General features: G+C 35.1%; 1 protein-coding gene across 1 annotated transcript in view; it reads right to left on the bottom strand.

The window, feature by feature from the left end:
* CHN1 (chimerin 1) overlaps positions 1-16,769 on the bottom strand; it is a 260,185-nt gene that overhangs the window by 117,768 nt on the left and 125,648 nt on the right. Inside the window, exon 6 of the mRNA XM_012544834.3 lies at positions 2,563-2,851. Coding sequence (XP_012400288.2) covers positions 2,563-2,851 — 289 coding nt within the window. The remainder of the gene's footprint in view (positions 1-2,562; positions 2,852-16,769) is intronic.

Genomic DNA, 16,769 nt, shown 5'->3' with positions numbered 1-16,769 from the left:
TATCTTGTTCAACAGAAATAAAGCAAGAGTTGAGTAGTTCTGCCTTTTCTTTGTTGTTCATCATCATCATCTTATTCAAGAATTTTATATTATTTTTTAAAGAGTGCTCAATTTGAAGTCAGAGGACTTGGGTTCAAATTCTGCAATGTCTCTATGTGCCTTTGGGCACATCTTTCTGGGCCTCAGTTTCAGCTGTAAAAATAATATGACCTTGAAGTCCTTTCTACCACTAACTCTATGATCTTGTCCCGCCTTTATTCCTCCTATTTCTCTTTACATAACTTTAAAAATCTTTTGTTTTTGTTGAGTTTTCCTTACCAAAATCAGCTCATTTTAGGCTTCAGTAATTCTAATATTATACAACCATGCTACATTTTTTATTACCTGTCATTACCATTACCTGCCCTTGGTTATCCCTTCTGAGCCTGCCTTTTTGAATTAAAATTTATTGATTAACAATCTGTACATCTAAATCATTTCTTCTTATTTTTAAACTTTCCTTTGCCTTCGTACAGAACTATTTCTTTGCATCTTCAGTATTTCATTCTTAAAATCTTCCCATCTCTCTTGGTCTGATTCCTCTCATGGGCATGGTCAGATGATTCAATTTGTTCTTTCTTTGAAAGCCTCATACAGACAACATATTGACCCAAAGCATCTATTTCATTTGTAGCACAAGAAAATACAGAAATGCTAACCACCACTCTCAGTGCAGAAATAGATTCTGGATCTGGGAAGGACCTCAAAAAAAAATCTGGATTAGTCCTCTGCTTTCAGACAGGGAAAATATATTTCTGATTTGCCCAAGGAGCACATAGCTTGGCACATAGTAGGTAGGCACTAAATAAATGTGTTTTGAATTGAATGGTTAACTTGTTTCAATATAAGTTTTGTTAACAATGGAAAAATACAGAGTAGATAGGACATATAGATATGGTTTTGAGTTTTAAAAACCACAATGTTCAAGTTAAAAATGTACATGCTCCTCTCCAACAACTTATAAACTTGAACTTTCTTCTTTTTATTGAGATGTTATTTGAATTATGTCTCACTCTTTGTGACTTTTTTAAGGTTTTCTTCAAGCATACTGAAGTCATTTACCATTTCCTTCTGAGGCAAATAGTTAAGTGACTTGCTCAGAGCCACAGAGTTAGGAAGGTAATGACTGTGAACCAATTCAAGGACTACCCACACAGTGAAGTCATGAATTTATAAATTATTGAAGTATGTAACTTTTTAAAATCAGCACAATTATAAGAAATGTTATCATGAATGTTAGATATATACACATAACTATTATTGAAAAGTCCCACTGATAGTCTTTCATTTAACAGTGAAAAATAATCATATATCATAGGAAGGAATCAAGAAATCATTTAACTAAGAGAACACAAAAAATAATTTTAAGTGACAACAACAATACATCATGGCACCAGATAACAATAAATGCCCATAAACTATAATTTAAAATGATTGGTTATAGCGTGGACACAAAATTCCATTCAGGATAAAAATAACTTAAAACACTCAGAGCTGAAATTTTCATTAGAAAATTAACATTTTCTAGCTGGATCCTTTGAACAACTTATTCAAGCCCATAAAAACACCTTGGTGCCAGATGGTCATTGATGGTATGTTTTCATAATGTTTTCATAGGCAGAATCCACAATCACATCAGATCTAAAAAATAATCTAAGCTAAAGAGCACATTAAAAACATACGTGACCACCCAACAACTGGGTGTTTTAGGCTTATGACTATGGGTAAAGTATAATTTGAGAAAAAAAAGAATAGAAGCAATCTAGATGGGAAGGATTCAAACTTTTAACTATTAGCTTAGCATGGAATATACCAAAATTATAAAAATATTAATCACATCATAAGAATTAAAAATGTTTCTTCAAAAAATTTTAAATTGGAAAAAATCCAATCTTAGGAGCATAGATCTAGAACTGAAGCAAACCTCATTTTACACTTAGAGAAACTGAGGTCAAAGGAGGCTTATGATCTAAAAACAACTAGGTTTTTTTAAATTTCCAACTGATGCTAAATATAGTTCAATCAGCCACCAACAGACTGACTTTAGTCATGTGCTTAAAAAAAGCCACAACAAAACAAAACGGTAACATCTTGCAAAAGAACAGACCTATTTATAAAGTAGATCACATTGAAGGAAATGCAGCAATATGTTGTCAGGGAGATATTATAATCTCTTTGATTTCTGGCATTATAGGCAGCAGTTTGTACTTCTTGACCAGAATGACATAACCTCCAAAAGTTATTCTAGGAGGTCATCTCACCAAGAAACTTTTTCTAATTATGTAACTATTTGTTTTTTAAAAGTAGGCCTATAAAAAAATAAAATTTTTTAATTAAGCAATGATTATATCTGTGACACTCAGCACCACAATAGCTAGACACATCAAGGAAAATTCATCTTCATATCCTTTTTTTTTTTTAAAAAGTTCTAAACGTAAATGAAAAATTAAATCCTCTCCTAATCATAGTGTCTCTCTTGAAAGAAAGGAAAAAAGAAAAAAGAGCGGCTTCATTGTAGCTTACCCTTTTCTCTGACACCCCATCCTCTCCTGTAGATTCTTTCCAATCATGTGTATCTTTCAGGGCGGGCATGTGTTTTTTGTATGCTGGCTCTCTGTTTAAAGTGGTGTATCCTATGTGCTCATAAATTGGATTTATCGTCATCTTGGCAATATATTCTGCTGCCTTGGTTTCAATATAGAGAGTAATCAATCCATCAGTCACCAGATCGTGGATGGACTCAAAACGTTTCTCCCCAACAAAGTGTTTTCCATCGTAGTAGAGCCTGAAGTTTCTGGTTTGATTTCCAAATCTGCCTCAATGAAATGGGAAAGACGTTTTTTAAGAAAAATAACCAAGTGAAGTCTCCCTGAAAGAATTAAAAAAAAATGACTATGGGTTTTGGTGTTTTTCTTTTCTTAAGTTTGCTTAAATAAACTGTGGCTAATCTCTGTGTATGGTCTGGGAAAAGAAGGAATATAAAATTGAACTTCTAAACACAAATAAGAAGAGAAGACTAGCAACAACTCTGGAGAGAGGAGCCAAATGCATGCCTACCCTAGAAGGAATGATTTGTTCTCCTTTATCCTTTTTAGTCACTTCATCATCCCTGCCTGTGGAAAAACTAAAGAGGGGATCAGAGAAGGGGGGAGGAGGAGGAGGACTTTTACACTCTCTTGGGATTTTTTTTATAAGCCCATATCTCTAGATTCAATTGTTCAGTTCCCTGAGATGAGAACCTCTTGAACCACAGACTCCCACCCCACCTTGTCACTGATCAATAACGAAAATGGCTACTCCGTGTCAGACCCCTGCAGCCTTTCCTTCCTTCAGGGAGATCCCATTCAGAAGGCAGTCAAGCTTGAATACCAACAATAATAGTGAAGTCAAAGTTTTGCCAGACACAGAGCCATGTGGGATTGAATGATGGCATTTTCTGTTCAGAGGCCAAAGACTAATTCTTTAGTTTTGCAGAGAAGGAGTTCTGTGCCTTGCTTGTTAAGTCTTACATAAATCTTTGTAATATATAGGCTCTAGAAGCTGTGAGCTGGCAAAGAGTCTCCTTTTGGTGGCCTAGCCTTCTTGACAAACAAAGATGAGATGTTTTACCTTTGGGGAACTCCCCTATTTGCTTTCTGCAGTAAAACTCACAAATTGACCCAAGTGGATGTGAGACTACCTCCATCCAATTCTTGAGCAAAAAGGATGGAGATAGGGAATGGGCATTTCAAAGTGCCCATTGTAGTGCCATTTCAGAGATTGAAGCAAGGCATTCCACTCTCATGTTACTTTTCAGGGTGCCAGCTCATTGGATTCCTTTAAAAAATGATCTAACTAGAAAGTAGTTTCATTTTAATACCGGGAGGTGTGTGTGTACCATATGTTACAAATACATGGGACACAGATGATGAACCAAATATAACAGCTTTTTTAAAGAAATGGCATAAATAGATAAGAATACAAACTTATTCTAACAATCAACACTATTCTGGTAGAGGCTATGTTCCAAAAAGATAGCAATTAAAAATTTATGAAATGCTTAAAATTTTTAATATATCCAAAACAAAGGAGTTGTGCTAATAGCTATTGAAAATGAAATCCTGTTCACATAAAAAGTAAAGGCATCCAAAACTATGAAAATAATTTTTATAATCCTTTAGGTACTTTTAAACTTAATTTTATAAGTTAATAACAATTTAATCAAGAATTTGAAATGACTGATCAGGTGCAGACTTCTGAAATATCATTTGTTTCCTTCTGCTTGATCTTTAAAAATCAAATCAAATCTCAAATACTCACAAATTGATTATACAAAATTATAATCTTGAGCCACTATACCTCTTCCAGTCCCCTGGATGGTTATTCCATCCTCTGAAAAAGGTTTAGTCACATTCTACTGATATCAGGGGACTGTTTAAATCAAGTTTAAGGTAAAACTAAGAAATATAAGAAGCTAGACCAGCCATTGGTACTATAAAAGAAAACAAAAGCAAATGAAAAGAAAAATGCATTGCAAAAGCAAATATAAAGAATTTCTAGATTCTACCACTTCCCTTCATTAACATGACATTATTCCAAAAGTCCTCTGTAAGTCTTACAGTACTTGTATGAATATGAAATATCATCATCATCATAATACTTAGTTAATAAAAAAAACCAGCTAAGATTTTTTATAGAATGAAGATGAGACTAGAAGACCGACAATCAGCTACAATTTTGATTCTTCAAAAGCTTCAATTACATGATATCGTTGGGAAATAGTTGGAACTGGAAATGAAGTTCCATGCTATTTACCAAATATGATCCAAGCTTCTCTCATCTTCCTGTCACCTCTAGACCCAGGTCATTCTTTATGTCAGATTAGGAGGACAGATAGATGGAAGGATGGATGATAGGTCTGGAGGGTCACTATCATGTCACAATACACTTTTCATTCTGGAAATTCACTCCACCCTTAGACTTCTCACTTGAAAGATACCTTGCCTAGAATCCTTCCTCTGATTTGGCTGGCTTCTCTCAGAACCGTTTTAAGGAAAGTACCCAGATCAGCTGTGACTTCATTCCGCTCTGAGCTCAACATGTGATTCTCTGAACTTTTTCTATTATGCCCTTACAGGGATATCTTCTCTTGCCTCTTCTCTTCAGAATCGTTTTATGTGTTGACTTCTCCCATTAGAATGTAAGCTTCTTGAGGGCAGCAACTGTCTATCTTTGTGCTGATATTTGTGATTCCAGTTTGTAGCACTTTGTCTGGCACACAGTAACAATTTAATAAATACTTGCTGACTTGATTTGACCTGATGATACATGGAGAATGTTAATATAGTAACTCAATAAGCTACCTTTTCAACCATCTGTAACAATTTGGACAATATATATATTTCATTTACTGTGTTTTTCTATATTAATGGGTTAAGCTCATTTCTTTTGAAAGACTATGGATATCATTGAGAAAGTTTTATAGTATTCTCAGACCTGTGATCTGTAAATAGAAGCACTTAGAGAACCCTGCAGCAGTTAGGGAATTCTATTTGAAATCTGACAAGTGACATCCTCCATGACACTGATAAATGCCTGGTATATGTATTTCTTTCCCCACTCCCTTTCTTTGTGTTGTGTGGTTACTGCCACAATTGAATTTATCATTGTGTTATTACCTTCCCTGAATCTCTCAGTTAGTTATTTGAATATAAAAATTATTTCTACTTTTAGAAAAACTGTTTGTTAGCCTCCCCATCCCCTACTCATGTTTTTCTTAAGAGCACCCTTAATATTTGCATAGGATATTCTTAAAAAATGTTATAGAAATGAAGTAAACATGTAGGTCTGTATTTGCTAAAGTATTTTTGGTCACTTTGGTAGAGGATGTTGCTAGAAGTATTAACTTTTATCTTTTTTATTTAAAAAATATTAGGATACTAAATTCATTGTTGGTGGAATTGTGAATTTATCCAACCATTTTGGAAAGCAATGTGGAATTATGCCCAAAGAATTTTTAAACTATTTATATCTTTTGACCTACCAGTACTTCTACTTGGTTTAATTCCAAAGATAATTAGGGAAAAAAGAAAATAACCCATATGTTCAAAAAGGTTTATAGCAGCTCTTTTCGTGGTGGCAAAGAACTGTAAATTACAAGGATGCCCATTAATTGGGGAATGAATGAACAAGTTGTGGTATATGATTGTGATGGAATACTACTGTGCTATAAAAAATGATGAACTTAATGATTTTAGAAAAGCATGAAAAGACTTGCATAAAATAATAAAGAGTAAAATGAGCAGAGCCTAGAGAACATTGCATATAGTACAGCAAAATTGTTTTAAGAATAACTTTGAGTAAGTTATTTTGGCCATTAAAAATACCCAAATTAACTAGAAAAAGATGAAAACTCTATTTGTATCCAGAGAAAGAACTAATAAATAGAAGTATGTTTACATATTATATATATAAAATTATTCTATACATATATATTTATGCTATATATACATACATATGCATGTATGTGTGTACATATATATGTATATATTAGACATCTCTAGAGCAGCAGGGAGAAGAAAAAAGAAATTTACATGATAATTTTGTTTCACATTTGAACAGAAGAGGAAATTGTGCAAAGTTGATTTTCAATTTCATGTGCAATCATTTTCTTATTGTACTATGTTATGGAAATGCTTGTTTTATTCTATATATTAAAAACAAAATTTTTAAAAATGTTATCTAAAATGGACTTGAGTATTTAATTTTGAGTGATTTAAAAAATAATCCTATTGTCTTTAACATGGATTTCTTTTTAAAAAAATTTTATTAAAGGTTTTTATTTTTAAAACATATGCATGAGTAGTTTTTCAACATTGACCTTTGCAAAACCTTGTGTTTCAAAATTCCGCCCCCCTTTTCCCCACCCCCTCCTTTAGATCCTTTAGATGACAACTAATCTAATATATTTAACATGGATTTCTTTGGAATATACATAGTCAGGTCCAGACATTCTTCCTGACTTTATTGCCTTAAGAGATCTTGTCATTTGGTCATATGTTATATCCAGTACAAGAAAAAAAGATCACTACAGAAACACTGATCTACTTCACTTAATATCTGTTTGATGTCTTCCTTTCTGCCTCATATACAAATACTTTTGGAATGATGGATTTAATTGGGTCTCTCACCAAGGTCTTTTATTAATTTCAAAGAGTTGAGAAATGGAAGGACCTAGAGAGATTAAAGAAGATAACTGAACTCAAGGAGTCAAACAAGGGAATGACATACAAGCAAACATGTACAAACAAGCTAAATATTGGATAAATTGGAAAGAATGAATAGAGGGAAGGCACTAGAAATAAGAGGGATCAGAAAAAATTTCCTGTAAAAGATGGAATTTTAGTAGAGACTTCAAGGAAGGCAGGCAAAGCAGCAAGTGGAGATGAGGAGAAAGTATATTTCAGGCATGGTGGACAGCCAGGAAAAATGGCCAGAGATGGAGGTTCTTTTTCAAGGAACAACAAGAAGTCCAGAATCAATGGATTGTAAAATATCTTGGAGGGTATAAGGTGTATAAAAACAAAATCTGGGTGGGTGGGGACGGAGTATGAAGGATTTTGAATGCCAAAGAGAGGATTTCATATTTGATACTAAAAGTGATGAGAAGCCACTGAAAATTACTGACTAGAGGATGATATTTTGAGAATTTCACTGTAGGAAGATCAGTTTGACAGATTGGTGACATCCTTAGTAGGTTTCCAGAAGTGAGGAGAGACTTAAAGTAAGGACATAATAGTCCAGGCATGGGATAATGAGGGCCTGCATCAAGGTGGTGGTTCTGTCAATGGAAAGAATAGGGAGTTTACAAGAGATAGTATAGAGAGAGACCTTGGGAAAAGATTATATATGGGGGTGAGGGACGACTTGAGGGTGACACACCATGATTTTGAACTTAGGATAATGGTGCCCTTGATAAAAATAGGGAATTTCAGAAGGAGGGCAGTATTTTGGGGGGGGGAAAATTAGTTTAAATTTGGACATGGTAAATTTAAGATATCTATAGGACATCCAATTTGAGATGTCCAATGGTTAACAGCAGATGGAAAACTAGAGTTCTAGAGGAAGGTTAAGCTGGATAGGTAGAGTTGGAAATCATTAGCACAGAGATGATCATTGAATCCATGGGGGCTGATGAAATCACCAAGCAAAATCATATAGAGCAGGGAGCAGGAAACAGGGAGAGCAGGGAGAGACCTGAGGCAAGGAGATTATTAAGGAAGCTTTTGTTATGATCTAAGAGAGAAGAGATAAGTGTCTGAACTAAGGTGGTAGTTTTGTAATAAGTGGAGGGAAGGGATCATAAGTAAGAGATGTGGGAAAGGGAAGGAAAAACATCAATATTTGACAACTGACTAGACATGGAAGGGCAGGAGCGAGGCGAGCCCCGGGGGAACTTCCTGGATAACGCCATGGTTACAAACTGGGAAGACTCCAAGGGTGCTGGTGACTTCAACAGAAACAGGGAGGTCTGGGGGTGGTGAAGAAGGAGGATTTGAAAAAGAAAAAAAAATCAATTTTAGGTTTAGTGAGCCTTTAGTATCTTATTTCTTGTTCCCTAATTATATTTCCAACATAGGTTTTACTCCACTCCCTGTGTTATGCATTGAGGTTACTGGATATCTTGTCATATTCACATTATAATTCATCTTCACCAATAGATTGGAGTATAAATTGCAATTATCTGCATGGTTGTCTGTTAGTTAAAATTTCTTGTGGGTTTTGCAAGATAGGACCAGATCTACCATAAAAATGTTGTTTTTTGTTATCTTTTGGTCACATGAAGCCAACTCTTACAACTCTTTTTCTGGACTCTTCATAGAAGACTTGTGTACTATCCTTCCATTCAGTTATAATTTCCTTTTATTGTCAGCTTGCATGGACAATAATCCATTAAAAAGCACTTATTAAATGCTTACTATGATTTAAATAATGTGCTAAATGCTAAGGATTAAAAAGAAAAACAGAAATAGTCTCTGCCCCCAAGGAGCTTGCATTCTAAAGGTAAGGACATTTGTAAATTGGAAGATAAAGATACATATAGAGCAGAAAAAGATGACCATATAGGATGGGACTAGTAGCTGGTGAGAGAGAGGGGAGTCACAGAAGACCTCTAGAGAAGGTAATATTTGAGCTGAGTCTTAAAGAAAGTCAATGATTCTAAAAGAATGCCAAGGCATGGAGATAGGAGAAGTAGTAGCATGCGCAAAGAGTAGCAAATAAATCAGTAAAAACAGGTTGTAGAATACAAAGGAGGCCAAAAATGTCAGAAGCCTGGAAAGGAAGGAAGGGGATGGGTCCGAGAAGCTTTAAATGTTGAAGAAAGGACTTTCTATTTGATAGTTAAGGGCTCTTCTTCCCAATGATTGGAGGGCTAGAAGATGGAATACCAAACTTCCCCCCAATATCTTCCTTTATAGGGCACAGGAAATTTCAGGCTTTACTCTACTCTGTATATGTTTCATCTCCATAGAACAAGTTGTCTCCACACCAGCTACTACCTATTCTGTCCACACCCTACTTTATTGCCTCATGTTGTGTGTTGTCTCCCCCACTTAGATTATAATCTCCTTGAAAGCAAAAAATGTCTTTCTTTTTATTAATTGCATTCCCAACACTTAGCACAGTGCCTGGCACATGCTTGTCACTTAATAAATACTTATTGGATTGATTTGAACTCATGGAGGTTTATTGAACAGATAGGTAACATGATCATGCCATCTAAGGAGATGAGCAGAAAAAAAGATTGGAATGGGGAAAGATTTCAGACAAGGAACCCTTTTAGAAAGCAGTTGCACTAGTCTAGATAAAAGATGAATTAGAATGATAAATATATGAGGAAAGAGAAAGGAATGTATGACAAATGTTGTAGAGAAAAAAAAATTATAAGATCTGTCAATTGAGATATGTGGGGTCCACAAGAGAAGGAGCTGAGGTTACACCAAAATATGAATCTGGATACCTGGGAGATAAATACTCTCCTTGACAATAATGGCAAAGTGCAGAAAGGGAGAAGGTTTGGGGGGAAAAAAAACAAATTCTGTCTTGAACACGATGAATTTGAACTAACTGTAAGACATTCAGTTTGAAATGTTCAACAGATAGTTGGTAATGAAGAACTGGCCTTCAGCAGAGAAACCATGGTTGAATAAATAGATTTGGTATCATCTACATGAGGAGAGCTAGATGGTATAGAGAATAAACATTGGCCTTGGAATCAGAAAGACTCATCTTCCCAAGTTCAAATCTGGCCTCAGACACTTAGTAGGCTGTGACTCTGAGCAAGTCAGTCAACTCTTTATCTCAGTTCCTCATTTGGAAAATGAGCTGGAGAAGGAAATGGCAAACCATTTCAGTGTCTTTGTTAAGAAAGCTCCAAATGAGGTCACAAAGAGTCAGACATGATTGAAAAAACAACAGTATCATCTAAGGAGAGATGATGATTTGGATGCATGGATAGTAAGAAGATTATGAAGTGACGAAGTGTAAAGAGAAAAGAGAAAAGACAAGAGTGTTGGGGTATACCTACACTTAATGACCATGATATTAATAGAGATCCAACAAAAGAGATTGAGAAAGAACAATCATATAGGTAGGAGAATTAAGCTTGAGCATGGTCACAAGAACCTAGAGAGAAAATATTATCTAAGAAGAGAGGGTGATTGTCAGTTTCCAGTGCTACAGAGATGTCTCCTTCCCATCACCCACTGCTGTCCCTGTTCCTCTATGGTCACCTTCCATCAGCTCCACATTTATCTTCATGTTCCAATTTACAAATGTTGCACCCACCAATAAAATGCAAGCTCCTTGAAGGCAGAGGCTGTTTTTGCTTTTCCTTCTTGTCCTTAGCACCTAGCACATTACTTAATTATAGCTACACAGAAGAGTGAGGATCAAGTCAAAATCATTAGATTCAGCAGTTATGAGATCACTGGTAACTTTGGCAGGTGTTTCGTTTGAATGACAGAGTCAAAAACCAAACTGAAGAGAGTTTTTTTAAGGATAAAAGGAAAGAAAGTGGAAATTCTAATAATATATTTTCAGGGAGTTTAGCTGGGAAAGAGATGGGGAGAACTAAGATAAAGCTGGTGAGCACAGAACTTGTGTGGGTTTTTTAAGGATAGGAGAGACAAGCATATTCATTGGTACCAGGAAAAGAGTCAGTAGAGAGGTAGAGATTACATATTAGAGGAAGATTAAGGATGATGGTGGGGCTAATCTGAAGGAGAAAATGGGAGGAGAGGAGATTGGTACATGTGTTGAAGTTGACTTTGGCAAGCAAAGGAATATGAGATAAGGGGAAGGGGCAAATAGGGGGCTCTCAGCAAATAATCCTACTTTTTTTTTCTTTTTGGTAAAGAATGAGGCAAAACTCTTAGCAGAAAGGGAAAGAAAATGATATCATGGTCTTGAGGAAAAAAATTAAAGATTTGGAACCTCTACTAGGATAAGTATGATAGGCAATCAATTAGGATCTGCCCTATTGTGTGGCAAGAGCCCAGTTGAGATTAGTTATCAAGAACACAGTCAGCATAGTTTTTTATAATTATCTCTAGCTCCATTCAACAGAATTTCAATGTGTATATAGTGTAATTACTTCAACTTGTTGGGTCACTCTACAAAGATTTTACATTCAGAACACTAACATGGCCTAAGAACTGTATAATTCTTAGCATTGTTTCCTTTCCCACTATCACTATCAGAGTAGAAAGGGGTTGTAAAGCATTTAGGGTCATTTTGTGTTTTAATTGGTCATATGAATTGAAGGGTGGTCATCCTGCAAATGAAGAGCCTCTCCCACTGGCTTAGCTGACTTAGAGAGTGGACACTATAAGTTATCAGGCACACCAAGACTTTCTACTTATGTTGTACCCCCATGTTTTTTGACAGAGTCACTTCCTTGAGCAGGACATTTATTTAAAATTCTTCACATAGAGAGACATTAGAAATACTATCTTGTGCTGGGAAATATAAAAAAGAAACAGTGTGACCTAATGAATGTTTCTATCAATGAGCTTGTGATTCTATTCTGTGTATTCTCATGGGAGATTGGTACTTGTGAGAAAGACTACTAAAGTGATGCTTTTACACAACTTAAAAGTCACCACATAATCTTCTTAAAATTCAGCACAGAGAACACTGGTGATATATAATCTGTAGAGGATAAAGACATACCTAAGCTTCTCAGCTTCACAAGCATAACCTAAGTTTAACAGTCCCCAGAAAGCATTACTGAAATTTGATGGAAAGGATAGACAAGTATTACATCATATTCTATGATCCAGAAGATGAAAATGTCTTTGTGGAATTGGAAAAGGCATAGCAAAGAAAAATGCCACAAAATTGAAAATGACTAAAGGAGACCAGATCATATCACCAAAGTAAACAAGAAATCACAGTTTAAAATAATTCTACAACTTTAGATTTGTTGCTAATTACACCTATAAGCACTGAGCTTTTGCAAAACTGTATAATTTACACATTTACAGAACTGGGAGGACATGCTCTATCGCTGAATTTTCTACTAATACATTCCTGGGGGCTACATTCTAAAAGTTCTTCAAATAGGAAACTTCATGTATATCATAAAATATGGATAAAAAAAGGAAGGGAAATGAGATGATTATAGATTAATAATAGCAAACATTAACATAGCATATTTACAAACATTATCTCATTTGAGTCTCACAGCAAACCTGTGAGATATTTCATGATCATTTGAGAAGGGCTTGTTATCTCCATTTTACAGATTAAATAATTGAATCTGAGAAAGGTCAAATTATTCATCTAGAGTTATATAGGTGTAAGTGTCTAAGGTAGAATTTACAAGTCTATATGTAAATGGATTGGAAAAGATTCTTCATTTTCTAGACAAGGTGACTTATACTGAGAAAGTAAGAACTTAGCCCAGTCACACAGCAGATAAATTTCTGAGACAGAAGTTGAACTCATCTATTCCTAATTCTAGTCCAGTTATCTATTTGCTTGCTATACTACTTAACTGCCTCTAAACTTACTGAGAAGTTCCTCATTAAAGACAAGGAACTAGAAAAAAAGTTGGTCATGTAATCTATTCTAACAAGCATTTATTAAACATCTACTATGTACCAGATGCTATATTAAGCACTAGAAAATGAAAAAAGTTCCTTCCTGCCCTGAACATGTAAAAAGAAAATAATAATAAAAATAACTATTATATATATTGGCAAATATTAGCTCATTTTATCCTCACAATAATCCTGGAAAGTAGATTCTCTTGTTATTCCTATATTACAGTGGAAGAAACTAAGGAAGACAATGGGTAAGTAACTTGCTTAGGAGCCATATAGCTGGGAAATCACATAGTTAAACTGGATTTGACTTCCTGACTTCAGGTCTGGTGCTCTATCTGCATACTTATAAGAAGTACATTCATGATCATTTGAGGAAGAGAAAGAGAAAACGTTACCAGGATGATCAGGAAAGTAAGTGGTTAATAAACTGAGACCGGAACTAAATTAGGAATTCTAAGAGTTGGAGATGAGAATTAGGAGTAAATGCCTTCCAGCATGGGCACAGTTTGTCCATAAGATCACAGGTGGACGGTATGAGCTTGACTTTGTTACAAAAAGAATGCAAGGTAGCCTCCCAGTACTGGACAAGCCCTCTAGGGAGGATTTATGAAAAGACAGGGATGAAAATTGCACAAAATAATAAGGTGTGGAAACTCATGTGGAAAATCACAGATCCTTCACTGCATCAAACTAAGGCCATTTTTATCTATTTTTTCATCCCTCTATTTCTGCCTATTTCCTTTCTCCTCAGGTCACAACTATTCAGAGACCTCAAGCTGCTCCCTCGTTTGTCCCCCATCTACTCTGACCTATTATGCCACCTCAAAAATTTCCCTCCCACCTCTGATTAAAATTGTTTTTATTTTCTTATTCAATAGCATTTGGTGTTGAGATAATTTTTCTAGTTAAAACAATTCAGATAAAAATATCAATGAAAGAACCTCAGAAAGTATTTTCATTTTGACAGAAGAATTTCTTAACCCAAATTGATCTCTAATTTTTAGAGGGAAGATGTGGAGGAGAAGGGGGAAGAATTTTGAGAAGGGAGAGTCTCAAATACCAACTACTTAACATCAGCCTGTCATTTGCCTAGTCTTCTACTAGGAATACAAATATGGGGATAAGAGAAATCACTGCAGATACATACTGGTCCCTTGGCCCTGACCTTTTGAGGACTCAGAAGGATAAAAAGGCTGCTTGAGAAAAAAAAGGAGTTAGCACAGGACCGATCAGGGTTTCCTTAGGGTAAATGCTTTAAGCATCGAAACAATTTTTATTTTAATCAGATTTGGGGTGGAAATATGTCAGAAATAAGACCTACATATTCAGTTAAACTGACAAATATTTATTGAACTTGCAATAAATTTCTGGAAGGGCAGTATGGTGGAATGAAAAGTAAATTGAAGCTGGATTCAACAGGGTTGGGTTCAAATTCCAGTTTTGATATTTATTAGTGTCTTAGTTTCCTAATGATAATAGCTATCATTTATATAACTCCTTGAGGTTTGCAAAGTGCTTTATAATAATCATCTCATTTTGAGAAGTAGAAACTATGATTATTCCCATCTCACAAAGAAAGAAACTGAAACAAACAGAGGTTATATGATTTCTTGCTTATATAGCCAAGCTTGATTTGAATTCTTGTTTTTCTAACTCTAGGACCACAGCTCTACCCACTGGCCATCTAGCTCCTCCACCTAGTTTCCTCATCTATAAAATGGAGGGATGGGGCATTTCAGTCATTTTAAAATCACGTCTGACTCTCTGTAATCTCATTTGATGTTTTCTTGGTAGAAATACAGGAGTACTTTGCCATTTCATTCTCCAGTTCATTTTATAGATGAGGAAACTGAGGCAAGTAGAGTTAAGTGACTTGATTGGGGATTAAATGAGATGGACTCTAAGGTCCCATTCTATACTAAATCTATAATTCTCTTATCATACCTGGAATGTACTTGGATCTCAGAATCTTTATATTTTTTCAAAGCCAATTCAAAGAGTATGGAAGCCTTTCCCAGCCTCCCCAGTTGGTAAAACTTTTTCTCCACACAATAATCTTGCATTACACTTTTTTGTTTATATGTCAGAAACACAGTAAAATGTAAGCTCTCTGACATCAGGGTCTTTCTAGATTTTGTTTTTATATTTTTAGTTCCTAGAACACCTATTAAGTAAAAGTTTATTATGTGTGGGAATGATCTTACATATCCTCTACATTGATTTTATGTATGAAGTACTAGGTATAAATACAACAGTCAATAAGGCAGGTTCTATGCCTTCAAAGAGTTTGCAGTACATAGAGGAACATAACATTGAGTGAGAAAATATAAAAGTTATAGAAAATGAAATTATTTTAAATGAGAATAAGGAATCTTCCACTACAGGAAATAGAATGCTGTCTTTTGGAGCCCATACTTATGAGAAAAGGCCTACAAGTCCTTTTGGCATTTAGTAATTAGCCTTTCTCAGATGGAATCCAACATGAGATCTCATATGGAGTTCTGCCTTAAGAGTGGATGCAATTAAAATAGAGTTACAGTATGTATGCTCACATGCCAAAAGGAGACAAGATAGAAGTTGTACATCTTCCTCATCTTTTTTAAATTGATCAATTTCTGAGGGATGAAAAAGTGGAATAAATCTGAAAAATAATGAGTCCAATTCCTTGACCAATAGTTTTGAGAATGAGCTTCTGTATGGTTGTTCAGAGGAAATTCTTCAGGGGAAGATTGCCTTTTTGGCCTATATTTCTGTTCAGCAGTATTCTCCTGAAGTCCCTGCATATTGGCAGGAAGGATTGTCAACCCTGACAGTGTATGTGCCCTAATATGATGTGAGCTCTCCATTATATTTCCATATTGCTAACTTCTTAAAGATCTTCTCAGACCTGTTTGTAAACCCGCTCTAAGGGCTGTGGCTATGGAGGCTTCTTTCAAAGTCCTTTTCTAGATGGACACTAAAACAGAAAATGTAAAAAGAGTAGAATCCCCTCCTTTAGTAATCCTGTAAAGAGTGTTTTTACATGGTTTGAAGTCAAATACAGAAAAATATCAGGAGGGAATCAAGGTAGTAGCTGGATATTTCTTTATTAATCATTTAAACAGTAGCTGTAATAAAACTGCATCCATGCCTAGGGAGACACAGCTTGGCAGAGGGCATGGAGAATTGCCCTTAAAGTCATGCAGTTGGTTATTTAGCACCTTCCTCTAACACTTAATAACAGTATGGCCATAGGTAATCTCTTAACCTCATAGTGCCCTAAGAACTCTCTAATTTATAGAAGCTGCCCACATGCACCTATGGATGGAGTTCCTTTTATATAGAAATTTCGAATAATCCATTAAAATACCGGTCCAAAAAAGTTCATTTAAAGATTTATATGCCATGAATATATACATAAACCTTTCACTTCATGTGTGTATGTGTACATAAAGCAAGCCAGAACACAAGAGCAAGACAAAGAGGTTACATCTTTTCTTACGCCATCAGAGCTCAAATATGACCATCTTTTTTATCAAACATTTATTGAGAAGGCACAGAAGTACATTAAATTTTATAAAGTTCTGTAATCTGATTATACAGGTTCCTATACTCAAGGAATTTACATATCCATGGAAGTTAAAATAGAGAAACAATATT

Source organism: Sarcophilus harrisii, chromosome 3, assembly GCF_902635505.1.
Source record: "Sarcophilus harrisii chromosome 3, mSarHar1.11, whole genome shotgun sequence".
Classification (NCBI taxonomy): Eukaryota; Metazoa; Chordata; class Mammalia; order Dasyuromorphia; family Dasyuridae; genus Sarcophilus; species Sarcophilus harrisii.
Note: the sequence above shows the minus strand (reverse complement) of the source record. Positions and strands in the feature narration are given on the sequence as shown.